The sequence below is a fragment of the Anabas testudineus genome, chromosome 9 (genome assembly GCF_900324465.2).
Source record: "Anabas testudineus chromosome 9, fAnaTes1.2, whole genome shotgun sequence".
In the NCBI taxonomy this organism is placed as follows: domain Eukaryota; kingdom Metazoa; phylum Chordata; class Actinopteri; order Anabantiformes; family Anabantidae; genus Anabas; species Anabas testudineus.
In genome coordinates this window covers 10,847,058-10,867,006 of record NC_046618.1, presented here as the reverse complement: position 1 = coordinate 10,867,006, position 19,949 = coordinate 10,847,058, and the positions used below count along the sequence as shown (strand labels likewise).

The 19,949-nt window shown below is 39.2% G+C and overlaps 1 protein-coding gene across 3 annotated transcripts in view; it reads right to left on the bottom strand.

Moving 5' to 3' along the window:
* Nucleotides 1-19,949, bottom strand: part of LOC113150009 (EGF-like repeat and discoidin I-like domain-containing protein 3) — an 87,091-nt gene that overhangs the window by 47,034 nt on the left and 20,108 nt on the right. Inside the window, exons 2-3 of one of the 3 annotated variants that reach the window (XM_026342375.1) lie at nt 16,952-16,981; nt 7,197-7,325 (exon numbers count right to left, since the gene is read on the bottom strand). In XM_026342375.1, coding sequence (XP_026198160.1) covers nt 7,197-7,325; nt 16,952-16,981 — 159 coding nt within the window. The remainder of the gene's footprint in view (nt 1-7,196; nt 7,326-16,951; nt 16,982-19,949) is intronic. The other 2 variants (XM_026342376.1, XM_026342377.1) reach the window with 2 other exon arrangements.

The following is a 19,949-nucleotide window of genomic DNA, read 5'->3' as shown; positions in this document are numbered from 1 at the left end:
ATAAAGGTCATCTACTTAAAGTATGTTTCTGCAGCAGTTTGTATTTGGCAGGGTTTGCAAAACTAAGTGCTTACTGAAGAAATAAGGCAAAGGTGACATATCACTTTTTATATTATCAATGATGGGCTGGAGCACTGACTGATGAGGGTGATGATGAGGGACGGATGAAGCAAATAGCTAACGATAAGATGATCAGGGACACACATGGATGGACCACAGTCCTCCAATAAAATGTATTATTATTTAGCCTAGAATCATTAATAAACATGGTGTAGAACAAAAGATAAAAATAAAAAAGATAGTAACACCTGTCAGTCTCATGCAAAACAGTGCATGAGAAAACTATGAGCAACAAACAGCAGACAGCAAGAGCATCCCTTACTCTGAGTTTCACTGAAGCCACTTTACCTGCAAAATGCAAATCGCTATATAATATAACAGATACATATTCACAAGTTCAACAATGGAAATAATTACACATCTGTCAAGTAACCCAATGCTGGCTGTATTCAGCAAACAGCAGACATCTGCTTCCACTACATCATTTTCACAAAAGCTCTAATTCCCAGGCAGCCAACTCGCCAAGAGACAGTAAACCAGTGAACCAGCTCAGAGAACGCTTGAGTCTTGTACAAACTCAAATACCTACACATATCTGTTTAAATTGCTCCTCCTAAACATACTGTAAGTCATTCCCTTTAGCAATTAAAGTATCACTATAAATGAGAATCAGTATGAAAGAGAAACATTCATGTACACGTAGTTATTACCTTCTTCAAACATATGTTATTATCAATGCAGTTTGACTCACAGACAGACCGAAGCTGAAATGACAACAGTATGCGATGTAAATGTGGATGCTGAGGTTTTGTTTTTTAAATTTGTCAGCTCATGAAGTTTCAGAGCTGGTTTACAAAATAATCTCTCTTTCTGCACATCGATGAAAGAAGTTAAAAACATGAAAGTCTTGTTGAGGTTGGATTGGCTGACCAGAATCTAACTGAACCACCACATAAAGAGGTGCACTTCTGTTTCCAGAAACAGAAATGTGTGCTGCTTTGAAGGAAGACAAGAGCAAATGTGCAGTGAGCTAAAACAACAAGACTGCTGGCCCATTTTGATCCGCACAGACTCCTGGGAGACAGAAAAGAGAGTGTGCAGACATACTCTGTCTCTCCACGAGTTGTTGATCATTGGCGTCTGTCGGTTTGGCTGTGTGATTGTGGTGGCTTCTTTGGATGCTTGGTGGACTATGGACCCTTCCCCCAGGATTTCCTACCATCATCTCTTCCTGTAAATGCATCTTTCAAGTCACAGACGGAGATCCGTGGGTGGGCTGTGGGATTGTGAATGTAATGTTGGGAGTATGTCTGGAAATGGCCGTGTCCCCCACGCAGCTCTACATCACAGTAATGGAGCAGTGGGGGAAAGCCTTGAGGCCGCCGGTTTTCACAACAGCTCTGAGGCCACTTCAGGTAGTGAGACAGAATTTTAGATGTGTGATAAAATGATGACCTGGGGAAAGCTAGCAGGTGTGAATCTATATTAACAAGACAAACAATGTGAGAGACGAATTTCACAAAATGTGCCTCAGTGTAGTAAAATATGTCATGCTCTCGGGTTAATAACCTAAATAAAAAGTATGAAACATTGCTTTTGATTTGGCGTTACAACAAACTGTTCAGCCATTTTCAGACATCCACTGGAACTCTGAACATCTCTCTAGACATGACCCAGAGGAGCTGTGTGTCAGAACACAAATGTCTGAGTCGTTTGTCCCAGACATTACACAGACATTGTCTTACTACAGTAGCTCCCTAGTACACAGTCCACATAATGTCCAAATGAGCCCACGTGTGAATACAGCAGATAATTGTCCAGAGAATTCATCTTGAGCGAGGGGGTGGTCCTTTTCATTCAATCCGCTTAGCAGCACATCATAAACTATGGGAAATATCAAACGTGTTTTCTAGTGTTGTAATGTGCAGCTCTGCCTCAGGACTCCAGGGTTATCTCTATAACTCATCGTTTCTAATCGAGTGACTTTTTTTTGCACAGTGTACTTTTTGTGTCATGTCGTGTCTCCTGTGTGCTCTACCCAGGGACCACCCCCCGCCGAAACAAAATGACTATTTCACCTAGTGAGAACGCATCAGATATAAAATTATATAGTAATATAAGTTTCATAAGAAGAAAGAAGTGTTAAAAGTTATTTATCCTAAGTTTTGCAAAGAAAAATAAAAGTGTTATGCAGATTAGCATAATTTTCAGTAAAACTTCCCAAGTCTTGTAACCCAGAGGCTGTTAGGATGAGACAGATTTGTACTATACCTACAGGAACAGTCCTCAGGCACTGTGACTAAACTGATGCCTCTTGTTAATTTTAAAAAATAGGTTAACTTTCTGTGACAAAGTATTCCTTCTTCACTAACTTTTAGTTGTACTTAAATCAGTCTTAATCCATTTAGCCAATCCGGCCTTAAAAAGCGCAATTTTTTTTACAACTCCAAGTGAAAATCCCCCCTAAAACAAAATTCAGCCACACTTCTCATATAATCTAAGACAGTTAGTGGATTTCTGTGCATGCACAACTCTCCCCTCCAGCTATAAACAAAACAGCAACAGCACTTTTGGAGTTTAACTTCTGAGATGAATAAGATGATTTTGTAGACATAGTGGATAATCTGCAAGCTAATATGTTGAAAATATGGGTCAATTTCCTGTTTCATGGCTGTTATAATTCCATGAAATAATGTTAACCGTGGACAGAAGGAGCAAACAAACACAAATTTAATCCAAATGTTTGGACAGTGTGTACAGTCAGAGGGGCAGCAGAGAAGTAATAGCACTAACGTTATTATAACCATTTAATCACGTAAAGGTTTCCTGTTTTAGGGTCAGTACAGCCGTGCAAGCATCTTCAAAAAAAAAAAAAAAGTAAAAATGTATTGAAAGCATTTGGGATTTTTAGGGCCCAGCGAGATGCCATTAACATTTAAAAACAGTCTTCATGCTTCACCGTGGTCTTTGCTGGAGTGACTTTAACAGTGCAGCCTCACAGTCAGAACGAGATAACAACTGCCTCATGGAGAGAGGGAGCAGAAAAAACACAAGCCCACCAATCTCTCTCCACCCCACCCACTGTCCTGTATTGGTGGCCTGAATGGGAAGAGTGGAAGACGCGCCAGCTAACAAGAGCTCTGTCTCCCTACCCTTCCCTTACATTCACTACATACCGTAGTGACGGCATGCTGCTACAAAGTCACCTCCCCTGATGCGGGGGTAGGTTTGAGAAGGGCAAGTCATTTTTCGCCTGAAGAGATGCAGGTAACCACTCAGAGGCGAAAAAGTCGAATGAAGTGGAGGATGTTCAGAGGAGCGGAAGGGGTGCTGAGAGAAACTGTCGGACCTCTGCCTCTACCTTGTGCCTGACAAATTGTTTTTGTCTATTGTTGTAGGCAAATAATCAGATATTTGAGGTCTAACATGTCCTTTTCGTACACATTCATGCCGCCTCAGGGTGCAGTGCTACTGTATAAGCTTTCACCTTGCTTGTAAGCAGTAAATTCAGCACAACAAACAGATGAGAATAAAATAAGTCAGACTTATATTTCTCTCTCTCACTTGCCATAAAAATCCACATGAAGATAAAGAATCAGTGACTCATTAGAAAGCAAAAGAAAAGAAATGTTCACCGGATGCTTCCTTACCAGCTGCAAAATGCACAAAAACAGGTCACTAATGCGGTTTTAAATGCGGTGCCAAGGAGTGAGCGTGGAGTCTCTTTCTTCCTTCTGTGCTGATGAAAGGCTGTCTGTGATCTGGCCCAGGTGAATTGACTAACAGTAATGGTTTCTTGTAGTTTTATATCAGCACACAGCCATAAACACTGGCTGATTATTCCATGTGGAGGCAGCAAGGCTAATACAGAATGATAGCAACTGTCAATACCGTACATAATCAAATACAGGGCCACACACACCAAATTTAAAAAACAACATATAGCCTCAATCAATCCTGCCCTGATGCTGTGTTTCAGTTAGAAGGGCAAAGACATATTGAAGAGCAAGAGCGAACCTGCTCAAAGGACGACTGATCGAGACCATGTTCCAAAGTGAACACCATTCATCCAAGAGCCAAATTAACTTTTTTTTTTTCTTTTTACAGTGTTTCTTCAAAAAAATAGCCTCAGACTAAAACTGTTTCCCTGTAATAGCTCTATTAACTTTCTCTGTGCTTCTTTACAGTGCCCTCCACATATAACAAGATTTAGAATTTGAAGGAATCAAACTAAATCAGTCGATTTGAAAAAGAGTAGAAGAGAGAGTTGCATGAACTCATGCTCCATTATTGAGAGAGAAAAGGTGACATATCTTCATGTTCTTCTGATGACACAACTTTCCAAACTAGGATTTAGTATTCTGGATCTAATGAAATTTGCCCCTCACCGAGTGACAGTAGTACCAGTAAAAATTAGGACAGATGGATGAAATTATGCTGTTTATGTCTACGTAAACATGAGGTGAGCCTGTTATACCACACTGTTTATCGTTAGATGGTAAATTTCATTGCAGAAAAATACAACTTTTTACCAATAAAAACCCACAAGGAAAATTATACTTCATTTGTCCTTGATAGCCGGAGAACTAGTGCCCTGAAAATGATCTAAAACCTCATGATGACTGAAGCAATCAGTCCCAATCTTCACACTGTGACAGTTCATTACAGCATTTGGCTTCTTGCCCAATAACGTGGCACTTGTTCTCTTGTCACCACAGGGATGTGACGAAAGATGAATGACTTTGTGATAATAAGGACTTCAATAAAAGCACTACTACCCACTAACAAAAAGCTAACCCTGACTTTCTCAGATATGGAAGAAAAAACGAGACAGAGTGTGATTTAGTTTCATATGCAAATATAAAGCACACATGAAGATGCTGAGTGAAATCAGACTGTGAAACGCACTGCCAAAACCTTCAGCTGTAATTGTCTGACGTCTGCCCTGAATGTGGAAATCTTAACACCTTGTGCTGTCTCACTGACAGTCGACTTCTAAAAAAAAAAAAAAAGCAACAACATAAAGTACATACAGTATCTGCCCATCAAAGAAGTCTAAAATAGCTTGTACTTATCCTCGCTGTCCCTGTGCAACATCATCCCTGGCTGTGCTTCATAAAACTGGTCTAACAAGCAGGGGTATGTAGTGCATGTATTTAGGATAATGTTCAAAGGTGTGAAATTGGATTTGGCTCTGACGGAGCAAAGAGATAGCAAGAGTAGCAAGTAGAAAGCTGCAGATACATATAGTATTTCATGTTACATCTGTATAGTACACAATGCACAAAGCTAAACATCAGTCTGGGCCGATTCTGGTTTAAAACACTGGAAATTGAATACAATCCTAAGCACAACATTAAAAAAACAAAAGATAAAAAAAAAACTAATATAAACTAACAGTTTGGTTTGATGAATAGTAATTACTCCAAGCAGCAGACATGCATTCTGTTGCAACAGCTGTGAGCTTATTAACACAAAAAGTAATGAATCTATTGATTAATCCAGTATCGACAGATGCAGTACTTAAAAGTTATGTACAAGTTTGAACTGCCATTAGCAGTGAAAAGAGGTACATCATTATCTATCCATTAAATTGGGTGATATTCATTAAACTAGACAGATTGTTCATGGGGACTAAAACATCCTTTGCTTTGTGTTGTCTCTTGTATCTTATAGAATTCGCAGCCAATATTTTGTCTCACTTTTACCCTTCTCATTAAGCTTGTCATCCCAACACCACACTAACAAAGCCAGCTGCGCTGTGATTGCAAAAGGAACAATTATTTATGTGCCTCTATCATTTAATTGAAGGGCTTATCCAGACGCTAGATTTGATTATTAATGTCTTCAGATACAGAATTCTCTCTCTCCCTCTCTCACCCACTCTCTTCCCGTAATGACCAAGTGGAAAATTGGCAGACATTAATGCATTCAGCCCATATAAAATCAGTTTCTCAACAGCCTAAGGGCTTAATAGGAAACAATAACTGAATTATGACACGAATGCTAGCCAATTGCTCACCATTCTAACTGGAGACAAACACGATGCCATGCTGTTGATTACATGACTTGCCCCATTTCCTTTTATGTTTTTATGTTTTTATTACAATAGGAATCCAAACAGTGAGGCTAAAACATAAATAATGACTGCTGATGATGGTCCAAAATAAAAGCCCATTTGTTATTTTCAGTTTACTGCTAAATTACTGTCTTTAACCTGATGCAAATGGCAGAATTACGAGGAAGATACAAATGTCTGTGTTACCTCTTGGTTAACATCTCTTCCTATTCGTCCTCTTCATCTTTTAAACCAATAAGGATCCATCTCACCAAACATGCTGAGCCACAATACCTTGCATCCACTACTTACAAGCACACCAGCATTGAAGAACTCCTGTGTTGTGCAGGCTAATGCAATGCTCAGCCAAGCACACACACACAGGCGGGGCGGCTACATGACTTGCCCTATACTGACTGCTTCTGAAATAAAGCAACTTTACTTTTTTGAAATGTCAAAACAACTCACTCCAGCTGCTCCTTGTTGCTGCTTTAAGCAGTCAGAAAATCAAACAGCTCAGTTGTGGAATTTCAGAAATGCTGCAGAAAGCTTTACAGCTATAATCAGTGGAAGTTTAGCTGTGTTATTTCCCGTTATTTCATTTTAATTATAAAATTCCTTCAATTATGTCACTAATAAGACCAATGATTAGGGTTAAATGCATTGTAAAAACTCAATTAGCTCTCAATAATTTACGCCATCAAATGAAGGAAATAAATAAATGTGCACATTTTAACAGTTGCGCACAAATGGTGTTGCGGTTGAGAACAATGCTCCTGGTCTAATGTAAAATATTACATCACAGGCAGCAAAAACCTTCTGATCTTAACATTTATTAAGTGCATGCTCAGCAAAAGAAAGCATGCTCAGCAAATCTTTTCTCTACCAGACCCACTGTCGTTTTGCTGAACTCATCCTTTTAACAACCATTTACTTCCTGTCAGCTGGTCAACATTTGTTCACTGCTCAAGGTGGTTATTTGTGGTGGAAAATCTTTTACATGAGATGGATAATCCTTGATTTCCTGTTCAATTTCATGAGAGTTTAAGTGTTTCAAGGTTGTTTAGGTCCAACTTACTGTGTTGGCAGTGAACGCCACTGAAGCCTGGTGGACACTTGCAGATGTAACCAATAAAAGTGTCACCCCTGTAGGTCTCACTGATCTCACATGTTCCTCTGTTGTGGCAAGGGTTTGGATGGCAAGGGCCTATGTGGAGAAAGATGAAAACAGTGTTAACAATACAGTTTTGTTCCAACTTTAAAACAGTGTCATACATTACATTACATTATTTGTTCTACGATATAGATGCCCTCTCATGTGGCACACTGTTTTTAATGTGGGCATGAACAACATTAACATCACCATGCCTAAGCTGACGACATACCCTGCCTTACGCAGTCAGGAACTCAAGAAACAAGAAAAATCTAAAGTCAAATTTCAGGTTAAAATTACAAGGACTTTGTGAGTAAAACAGTATAACGGGCAAAACCGAGGTTGACAGAAAAGCAGGGACAGTCTGGCTTTCAGAGACTGCTGCTGGTCCCTGTGGTCTGGAGGCCAGGGACAGCCCAAGGCACCATAATCACTGAATATGTCCCTACCCCAGTAAGGTACAGTGCTAAGTGCACTGCACAGACTAGCTGTAAGGTATCTTCTAGCATATAAACTGTAAAAATGTTCACGCCAACACATGCAAACTGCGGAAGAACATGACATTCATTATACAATGCCAAAGCACAACCAAAGACATTTAGAATTTGTCTTTACAATACACACATGCTAATCCTTAGAAACAATTAAACAATGCAAAGTGGATAACCCATTTAAAAGGTCAATTATCAAGTAATTACTGCACTGTATTTATATTCCACGGTACAAAACATTTTGCTCTGAAAAACTAGTCTTGAGTGATGGCATTGGCTTTTCCTGCTCCACTGGATATGAAGCAGAGGCACTCAGGATAATTAATAACTGACCTTCTGCTATTGGTGCTGCTATTTACTCTTCAAATAACAGAGGTTGCAGTAGACCATGGCTGCCAGTGTTACAATATTCCCTGGACATTACAGAGTTCAGTCACATCCATCTTCCATCTCATTTAGTAGCTAGTCTAAACCAAGACATATTTCAATATTTGATTCAAAAGTGTCAATATAAGCTTCAAAACTACGACATTCATTTTATCTTTCTAGGTGTCACTGCAGTTATATAACATACACTGCCCATGAAAAAATCACCACCTAGATATAACTATAGGTAAGAGTTTCCCATTGGATAATTAGTGTGTAGATGATTATGTTTCAGCTGGCAACAAGTTTTTTAACCTTAATTGATGCAGTAGCTTCTCATTTCTTCATCCTGTGGTTGTGGAAAAGATGTTCTAAAACAATCTAAAGAGCTACAACTACTAAATCTGGGTTCAACACATTATTATAAAATGGAAGGAAAGTGTGGAACAGATGAAAAAAATCAAATGAAAGAAAACCAACAGTAGAACAGCTATGTTTAATAGTGAAAGAAAGAGCATTTCCACAAGCACAATGCGAACGGGACTCAAGGGATTGGGACTAAACAACTTTGTAGCCTTAAGAAAACCACTTGTCACTAAGGCTAATTGGAAAAAAGGCTTCAATTTGCTAGGGAGCATAAAGATTTGACTCTGGAACAATGGAAGAAGGTCATGTTGTCTGATGAGTCCGAACGATGCCACAGTAAATGTGTGCCATAGTCAAAGCTAAAGGCGGTGAATTTTTTTTAATATGTATTTTCAGTAGTGGATATGTGTGACTGAACTCCTTATATAAAAATACAGGAACATCACACACAGAGAAGTATACTGAAAAGTGTAAGACTGTTCCAATGGGACTGCGAGAATTGTTTCCAGTCATGCACGAATGTCCTATTTTGCATACACATTGTATTAATCAGTATACTTTCACTGTTGGTTTGATTGCTTTATTTGTTGTGCAACAGCTTCAGTGCATTCAAACCACTTTGAGTACCCACCCATCCGTAAAAGTTTGGTAGATACTCAGTCCTACTGAAAGTTAAAGGAAAATAGGATACTATGTGCCTAACAGAGTTACCCCATCCTGTTTTCCCCCTTTTTCTGTTCTTGTGGAAACCAGTGCTTAAACAGTACATTCTCAATTATTTCCCCTGTATATTCATACAAGAGAATCATTTGCATAATCACTCCTTCTGGTTGTGATCAAACACAATGCCCTTGTTTTTCCTGGATTTACTTCTAGACTGAAGCTCAAAGATTAATCAAAGGCTAATTGTGACTGTGTGTGACCCAAACCTGGGTTTTTACAAACTTTATTCCAAACAGTCACTGACAGGGATAAAACATTCATTGCAGCTACATGAACCATGATGAGGATGCAGGAGTTCGACTACAAAACATTTGTGTCCACTTAAATGTTTAGACATGCTGGTAACTATGATCTCTATAGACTTTTTCAGCATGACATATTTGGGGAGCTCAGAGACCTTAATATGACTCCGTTAGTTCACCATGCTCATGTTCTTGCTGTACAGGCAGCCCTCCATTCATCTTTACCATTGTTTTCTCTTCAATATTTGAGAGTGATGAACAGTAGGAAGCTTTGCAGCTGCAACTCATTTCATACTTTGGGGATTTAGCAAAGTAAAGTAATTCAATCAAAAAGTCATTATACAAACTTTACAATGATGATTTATGCTGGTGGTGATTAATAACTTACTGACACATTTGTTTTTCTTATGTGTGTGTTTTCTTCTTTTTCACTCTACTCATTATTCATTATTATTGAATAATAATTTAGTTCTATCTGTACCAATGATGACGGGGTAGCAGGTGGTACAGCAGTTGTCTACGAGCCCCACGGTTAGTGGTTTGATTCCCTGTCTCTCCTAGCTACCTGTCGAGGTGTCTTTGGACAAGACACTGAACCCCGAACCCTTGGCACCTCAAGGGGGCAGTTTGTCCACAATGCTAATATAAGTATCAATTATTATTATTATTGTGACTGAATCAAAGTTACTCACTGCAATGTATGAATTCAGCGACAGAGAACACAATGTGGTGCCATGTTGCTGCCAGCTAAAACCTTCCCCTGTTTAACCAGCACTGAGTGGCTAAATGTAATTGATGCTGCCTTAACACAGAGTTATTGGTATCATATTTCAATGACTTGCCAATAGCTGTCTTATCTTTTAAACATCAGGTTGTTCAACTGCACCGAGACTGTCAAATGTTTGTGGATTGATATTGGATGGGAGAACTTTACCCTCCCATTTGATATTAATTTAACCTTGGCTAAAGCGCTGCACATGTTAAACATCAATGTGAAAAGAAAGTGTGCTGTCTAGTTTAAGTAAACTTATGGACAGTCCAAAGCTTGTCTGTAATAGAATAACCTCAACAACTTTGCTTCTATGGGCCTTTTTTTTTTTTTATCTTCCTGAGTCGTGCTGTATAATTTCTATTCTAGTCTATTTTACAGCCATCTCTTACCAGTGACAGGTAAACTGTGCCTTGGCAGGTCTTATTTCATTTAAAGTGATAAGCAACAAAAGGTCTCAAGGGTGAGACTTTCATGCCCTCTTAAGTCAATTTGACAAATGAACAGCCATGGGCACAGAATTTGACAATGTCAAGTAAATGCATGCAGCCTTGAATTGTACAGAGCATCATCTGCTCAACCATTTAAGACTCTAGCCCCAACCCCGAAACAGTGTAGGCTTAAAATGAACTCAGCAGAAAAAATAAATAAATAAATAAACAGAGCTAGCAAGCTTATTATTGTACTCTCGTTGGAATTAGTAGGCCTCTGGATATGAATTACAAATGAGGTAATCCTTTCGAAGTCATGCCATTTCAAAGCCAGAACCTGTATCAGTAATAATGAGAGCGTTGGCTAATCAGTTGAACAGAGGAACGTATAATAGCTTTCACAGAGCCCCTGCTCTCTAAGGGAGAAGAGTGTGACAGGTTTCAGGGCTGTTTTGACGTGACGATCTATAGCTGCACCAAGGCGTGCTGACAGCCGCCCTAATGGAGAGTGCATAAAGCAGAAAAAAAGTAAAGAGGGAACGAGGCAGAGGGATGGAGAAGGAGCGAGGAAAGGGGGGAGAGTCAAAGTGACTGTGTGAGTGTGATACAGAGCGAGTGTGTTCAGTGTGACAATTATGTATGAGTCAGAAATTTGTTAGTTTTTTTTATATTAACAGGCTCCAAAACATGACAAATCAATATTTCAAAGAGACACATTTCCTGATGCTGAGATTTATAAAGCTAGATGACAATTGTAAGACAAGCATATGTCAAGGTGACTGAAACTCTGCATGTTTGTACGCCTGATGTGTAAAAGAAATAAAGAAATAAATAAACTGGTGCAATGCAACAATGTCAGGATTAGATGCTGCAGTCGCATTAGCACGCACCCGCTCGAAAAACAGACAAGCAACCGGCTTGTCTAGTCAAAATGTCTGTTTTTTACTTCTCAATTCTTCTGCAGTCCTCACTGGTGTGTTCTCTGAATTCACCCGTTCACTGACTTGACTATTTTCAGTAAGGTCTGAAGGCATAAACCAACAAAAGCAGGGAGGGATGGACAGAACACATCTAAGGGAGCAACAAGCAACTTTCTCCAGAAAAGGCAAGAAAAGCAGACATTGTGTGTCATCTGAGAAGATCTCATCAGGCTGTCAGTGGATGCTCTCTTCGCTCTGAGTGCATGATGCGTGTCTGTGTGATGCGTGTCTGGAGGAAACACTGGCAGCTTTCTTGTGTGAATGTCAGCTGCTGCTCCGCTGTACAAGCCAACCCTCGCTCTGTGATTGATGTGGTCCTGTGCTGTGTCCGGCACAAGCGCTGTGATTTCTTTTGTGACTGCAAAGAGAGGCCAATCAATCAGCTGTGAACACCTCACCAATGGTTAAACACGGCAAAGCAGTCTTTGTTTTCTTGCAGATCCGTCACAAAGGCGTGACATTGTCGGGGTTGAGGCTACATGTGCGCTCCTACATCTTGGCTGACAGCTGTCACAAATGTAAGCGTATTAAAAATGTACAGCGTGGAACAATTCAAATATTGTTAAATATATATATATATATATATATATATATATATATATATATATATAAATTGTAGTGTGTACCTTTTAACATATCCTCTTATTAATGAAATAGTTTACAACATGAAACTTGTCACTGCACCACTGAAGTTGAGAAGCTTGAAGTGCTGAGAGACTTTATGAGAGGGATATAATTAAACGCTGAGCCTCTCAGAGAAAATATTTCTCTGTAAAATGTGAACAATATATATTACCACAACTCCACTGACAATTAAAGGCTGAGAACAATAAAGAAGTCTTGCTGGAGCCAGTGTCGGCTTAATCTCGATAGTTTTTCTATGACTGTGTGGGGTCATGAGGAGGTGGGACATGGCTTTACAGACTATTACAGACTATTACTGACCTTGATAAAGATTTCTGCTGATCTCAGTGAAGTGCTTCAGGCTGTGGGCTCAGCTGATGCAATAGTGTACAGCAGCAGTGGAGGAGTCTTGATCTTCTACTGACAGCTGCACTGAGCAACACTCCCCCAGTTACACCCACTACCTTTATTGAAAAATCTTCCATTTCAAGGCATTTCTGCAGATAGCTACACAGCACGACTTCAATGACTATCAATGCCCTCCTGAAAATGAAACTGTCGGCTCTGAATTTCAGCTCTAATTTCCCCACCTTACACAGTACTGAGTTAACGGTGACAAGCAGGCCCATCAGCCACCTTGTTAACTTTTCATAAAATAAAATAAAAACACACATTTTACCTGCTTCAAGAGTGGGAGATTTGCATTGAGGCTGCTCAGCTCTGAATGTGCGCCCATCCGTATCACACAGAAATCTGACATGGCCTAATTGTGTCAAATCTATTTTAACCCAGCCTTTTCTACCATGATGGCTTCACTAGTTCACAGGCTCATGGTCACTGCACCCATCCTTCACCTCGACTGATGGAAGCTGGCACTGTACCACCAATATTACATCAGTGCTCTCAGCATGAGCTTCTACAGATTCGTGCTTTTAGTGAGACCTTGGGCTATTCTCTTGTGCCCTTGCCATTTCTGTCCGTCAGCATTTGACAATGTCAGATAAATGCACTTTGAGTTTAAAGTAAAAAGAATCGCACAGGAACAAAATGGTTTGGAATATGCTGAATAAATATCCAAATGGAGAGGTCACACTGAAGATCAGCATCATTCAGGGACAATCCAGAGAAAGGCAGAAATCCAGGTTGTTTTGCCAGACTGAATGTCAAGAAAATGTCAAAGCCATGTCCCTGCCTGCCAAAGGTTTCCTTCAGAAAAAGGTGTTTCCCTGATTCCAGATTGCCAGCAAAGTCTAATTGTCCACTGGTTAAATACATTAGCTGCAACTTAATCAACACGACTCCAGCCTGTTCCATGTAGGCCCTTGCCCTTCAGGTTCAATTGTGCTTCTTATGGTCTCAGAGGCAGCAGCAGTATTTTCAGTGCACAAACTGTGACACTGGGGTTTTCACACTTTTTAAATTTGTTTGTTGGGACGCCTGCAGGTTTACACATCAAAATTCAAAAAGCACATATTTTGTGACCGGCACATCTGAGACCTGTTGTAATAAAACAACCCATATGTGAGTTGATATTTTACAATTCCAAAGTTTATTACATTTTTTGTTTGTGGTTAGTGGGTGCCAGAGCTTACCATTCATAGAGCCTCCTTAAATAACTGTACCCTTCATACACAGCATAAAATGAGCTTTGCTTTATCAACAAGGGCTGTGTGGATTTAAAGGACGGATGTTCAGTGTATCATTTAATACTTCAAACTGACAATTAAATAGTTGAAATGCTTTCATTCAATGTACATTTACAATGGACTGGATGCCACAAATTCAATCCAGCATTAGTGTAACATCTGTGCATTAAGGATAGTAAAGCATGGTGTTTTGGAATATATATATATATATACAAGAGATAAGAGTGAAGCGAAATTTAGGTAGTCTTGTAGATAAAGATAGTAAAAGTAGTTAGTAATGATCTGCTCTTGGCTATAGTGTGTTGTAGAGCCTGATGGCTGTGGGGATGAAGGATCTCCTGTATCTTTCAGTCCTGCACCGCAGTGAGGTGAGTCAACCACTGCAGCTACTTCTCTGGTCCATCAGGATGTTGTGTAGAGGATGGTCTGTCTATTGTAGAATAGTTTATCTTTTTCTGTGTGTGTTTTTCCACCACAGCCTCAAGTCAGTCCAACATCATTCCAGTTACCGAACAAGCTTTTTGCACCAGTTTGTCCAGCCGCGATGCATCCTTCTGTTTTATGCTGCCTCCCCGGCAAACTGCAGCATAAAGCAGCACACTTGATGTAGTGCAGTTTGGTAAAAGGTTTGTTGCATCTTCCTGCAGATGTCTAATGACCTAATGACCTATCAGTACAATGTCAAAGCATTAGCTTTTAACATTTATAAACTGGCTGAAGGGTTTTTGAAATACACATAGCAAGAATAGTGCTTATACCCTATAAAATTTACATATTCTAGAAAAATGACAAGAAAATGCTCTACTTACTTACACTGTATTGCACCTAATGAGCTGAGGTACTGGTGCTAAAAGACCCTGAAGAGCTTTAATAATGTGATAATCTGAGAGACTGGATGTTGAAGAGGATTTTCCTAATGTGCATATTTGAGTATTAGTCCAATTTTTTTTAAAAGGCCACAAAAGACACAGGGCTGCATAAACTACTTATTTGACACTGATCAGTCCACATTAGCTACATCAGGAATAATGCTCACTTAACAAATTATCATACCATGCAAGATTACATTTAATAAATAATCAAAGGAGTAATGATGCGAGTAAATATTGTATTCTCAGTTGACGCTATTCATAAAACCAGAACTCAGCACATCCCATTGGACTTCCTGCAGCACAAATGTTAAGTCAAGTCAACCATGTCCTTTGTATTCTTATTGTGTTTCCATGTTGCTAATTTCCTTTTTCTAATGTCCCACTGCAGCAAAGGACAAAAAAACACTCTTTAAAGTTTGACATATTAGGGACATATCTTCTTTTAACCTCATATTTTAATAGTTTTACTAGTAACTATACATCTACGTCTATATATAATGGAATCAAATCACCATGCACACACACACACACATACTGTACTCAAGACTATATAAAATACAGGCCAGGGACAGTGACATTTACTGTATTTGAGCCCAGACAAAGCCTGTGAATATGTAGATTAAAGATGTGGAGACTGCGAAGTAGCAGCTGATATGCTAAATTCTTCGAACCTGTCAAAAGTAATTTGGACTTTAGCATCACACTGTCCTATTTTCTCTTTAGGTCCAGTTCTAGGTCAGTGGTCACAATTGCACCTAATTTGGGTTATTTTCAGATTGGATAATTATTTCTGGAGCGATTTTCCACATTGTCTGGCACATGCAGTACATTTATAACAGTTATTTTTACAAAGAGGAGTATATGGATGCTATCCATAGAAATGATTGGACGCATTATTTTGATTATGTTAACAGTCAGAAATCAAATTATGTTCAAATGATAAAAAAAGTAAGGATGATATGTTGACTATGAATGTTTGAGTAGTCTTGACAATTTTAGGTCAGCTTCAGGTCTATTGTGTTGCAGTCATTGCACCAAACAATTATTTTTAAATGGTATAGTATGCATACAGAATATGTGTGTATACAGTATTTGAATGCACATGTACAGTATATGTATACATGTGTCTTTGTTTTTACTCTAGTCTAGGATTATGCCTTAACTTAATAAATGGTTCTTGTTTTAACCTATTTGATCTCAGAACTGCTGAGATTAATACTAATGAAAGAAAAATAGACAAAGACAATTACAGTAGATGCTGAGGAAGCACTTAGAAGTAGGAAGTTTGTATTCAGCTGCAGTACTTCCTCAGAATGTGAAGTGACATTTTAATTACATCAGTGATGAAGATAAATCAGGTTCTTGTTTACTGTTGTCCTCTGTGGTCTTGCTTTTGTAATAAAACTCTTGTTACATTAGATCTTTCAATAATGAGAAACAGTACTTGTGAATACAAAATATGGCCTCTAAGGAAGATGATCTTAAAAAGAAGTTTCTATAATTCACACATCTTACTTATAACAAATGCATGCAAACACAGAGCAGCGCAAAACACTTCTCAGGGACTGGATACACTGTACATTAAGATTAATGCTAATGGAATACACTTAAGCATGCAATGCACTATACTGTAGCTGAAAGGCGGTACGAGTTTTAGATATAGAAATTGCTATAGATTAGCAGAAATTGAAATTGTAGAAATTCCCACTCTTATGTTAATGGATTATTAAAATCAATGCTCACACACACACTAGGACACACACACACCGATAAATGATTCCAAATACTTAGGTATTCAGATAATTTCACTCGATAAAAAGCAATCAAACAAATGCAATCAATGGACTGAAATGGACTGTGAGGCTCTGAAAACTCTGTAACAGACAAAGGCGAGATATTTCTCATGAGTCACGCTATTAAAAGGGCTGCCTTATGAATGGAACTAACAAATGATATAATAATAAGTGCTGCTGACCAGGCATGATCAGTGATTCGATACTGATATTGGAGTAAGTAGTAATGAAAGAAGCGGGGGGTTTGGCCAAGATTTAGAAACCGAAAGAGCTCACAGACACACACACACATACACACACAGAGAAAGAAAGAGAGAGGGAGAGAGAGCGGTGCACAAATTAAGGAAATTGTGTTACCAAGCATAAAAATTTCCCACCTGCTGAAGTTGGTTCCTCACCATCTGCTGCTGTTGAGACACAGAAGAGGAAAAAGAGAGAGGAGGACAGAAAAGAAGAAAAAAAAAAAAAACTACATTAGCTTTATCACAACTATGTCACAGTATTCAAAGCTGCAGCTGCATTTAACACTGCTGATTCAAGTAGATTATTAATCGCAGTGTGCACTATCATATGTGCAGTAACGTGTAATTCAAGGGAGAATACAGTGGAAAGCGAGACGCACCTGCTACCTGTAGAGTAACACATCCAGGCAACAGAAATGCACCATGAAACTTAATGTGGCACAGCGTCAGAGCCCATCCCCCACTTATGCACAATGTCCTGGTCGGTGGCCTTTGACTAATATGTGTTCATCATTCTGGACCAGTGTAGGACTAAACCCTGTGGCACACATAACTCACTTGCTGCATCCCTGGCTCCCAGGCCCCAGTCCAGCTCTGTGGCTGAGATTTGGCCTGTCTGCCGTCATTACCGGAACCCTCGATCTCCATCATCACTCGGAAAATTGCTCCAAAAAATGTGCCAGAAAGCCGGACAACTTGAAAGAGGCAGAATAGCAAGGGCATCAAATGCATGGGGAGAGAACTGAGCTGCCAATATCGTTGGAATGATCAGAAATATGTTACAGCATAAACCATTTCTCATGGATCAGATCATTAAATGGCAGAATGGATGGATAGACGAACTAACAAGGCCGCAATGTATGGGGGGTTTGACGCTCTACAGACCACATTAAACATGTATGTCTTTTATTTCTCAATAGCTAATTATACTGCTTATAGTATTTTCGCTTAATTAAAGTATGATTCAATGTCATGCACGTGTTTTCATCCACAGTGTTGAATACTAATTAGGTATTAGGGTGTATGAAGAGGGTTAAAGCCACATATATCATGAGGTAGACAGGGAGACAGTTATGGATGTCAGCCTTTCATGTACAGTATATGCAAATGCTTCCAAATGCATCATAGAAAACCAATAAACTCTCATTTGCAATCACAACACAGAAAAACATGTGCAGAGTAGATTTTTTTCTTCTCTTCACAAACCAAACATTAGAGCTCTGTCAGCCTGGGTTCCCTGTTGTGCTTTTGGATGTGAAAATAAAATCGCGTCACAAAGCACTCACAGAGGGTTTTAAAACTTTTATATTGCCAATCTAATTTAATGCCGTGCCTTATTTCCGTGGTTTGTATTCAGTGTGTCTAGTAGATGTCTAGCAAGACAAGCTGAGCCGACTGTTCTGAGAATCTTAAGACACCCCTGGAACTTTCAACTCGGACAGCAACCATGAATCTTTCCTCGGCTGCTGCAAAACTGAAGGGGAAAGTGATTCACATGGACACCACAGTAATAAAAAGACAGAATTAAGGAGTGAACCACAGCCTTTAACACTGGTTTAAATGCGAGAGAACGGTTAGGAAGTCACACGGAGCCAAAGTCAAGTACTTTCACAGGCTCTCATCTGTTTGGCAGCAGAACCTCCCCTCGTTTGTGTCTTCCCATACACACATTCCACAGTTCACTTAGTGTGGTTTCCTTTCTGCCATTTCCTCTCTTACCGCTCGGGTCAAGCCCAAAGACACACTCTGTATATAGTACACACACACACACACACACACACAATTTAACCAAAAAAAACAACAGACATAAAATAAATAAAATGTATGCCGCAGTGCAGACATCTATTCACACCCACATATAAATACACATGCTGGGAGGACAAAAATAGATAATACGAATTTTGTTTTTGTTTTTAAGTATTGAAGTGGTGAATCATAAGATTTCATACAATACTGTGAGTTGAGTGCTGCAGAATACACGGGGTGGGCAAAATGTCTTCAATTGTTGATGTTCCCTAGATGAGTCAAAACACCCTACGCCAGTTGCTTCCTACTGTCTAACAAGAGAGAATGCATTCCCCATTTATGAAATACATTAGAAACAAACCAAAGCATATTTGCCTCTATTGAAACTGGGAAACAGAAGATTTGTAACTACTTAACCAGTCATCTGTGCTGGATAAATATACTCGCCTGAATGCCTTAATGAAGTAGTTTCCCATGCTTAATCTCCTTCAAGCCTCAAACATAAAGCAGGAATGTGATGTATTGTTTCTGTACATAAGAGATCAATAACTAACATCATAGTCTGGTTTTGGAAAATTACTGCTGAAGCCACAGCCACAAGTATTCTGGTGGAAATACCTCTAATATTATGTTACAAAGCCATGAAAGGAAAAAAAAAAAGTAAGTGGAATAATGTGACAGTGCTGGTATGCAGGCACTTAGCAAAAGGAAAAACACTTCAATTGATATTAGTGTTATAAACTTTAAATATTTGTGTCTTTTTGAAATGTTTCTGCTGTTAAAAATGTTGAAATAAAAGTTGTTACCACATGCAAATCAGTGTATTTCCTCAAACGGTACATAGAAACATGAATGGTTCACCACTCTTAAAATTGGTGTGACATTAAGAAGCCAGCTGACTTTAACATGTGTTGTCCAAAGTGGTGAATACCAAACTCCACCCACACGCCTGAGCTGAGATTGGTCCATTTTCAACATCCAACATTTGACATGTGGCTGCAACTTGAGACTGCTCTAATAAATTTGTAAAACATGGAAGGTTCTGGAGATGACTTATTTAAATGTTCCCTCTTCCCTCCCAAGAGAAGGTCCTCTCTGTTGCATGATAAGCCTCCACCCTGAGACATATTGGTTTTATCTGACTGACAGCCAGGAGGCAGTAATAACCATCCATAATCTAAATGGGAACCAGCCAGCCTGTCCAGCGCAGGGCTGATATGACCTCAAGGTGTTCAGTGGAGATTGAGAGGTTGGTACACAGGACAAGTACAAAACCCACACAAAACAAACCTGCAATACACACACACACACACACACACACACACACTTATAAGGAGAAACACACACACACATATAAGGAGGAAGATAAAGGTGCATATATTAAAAC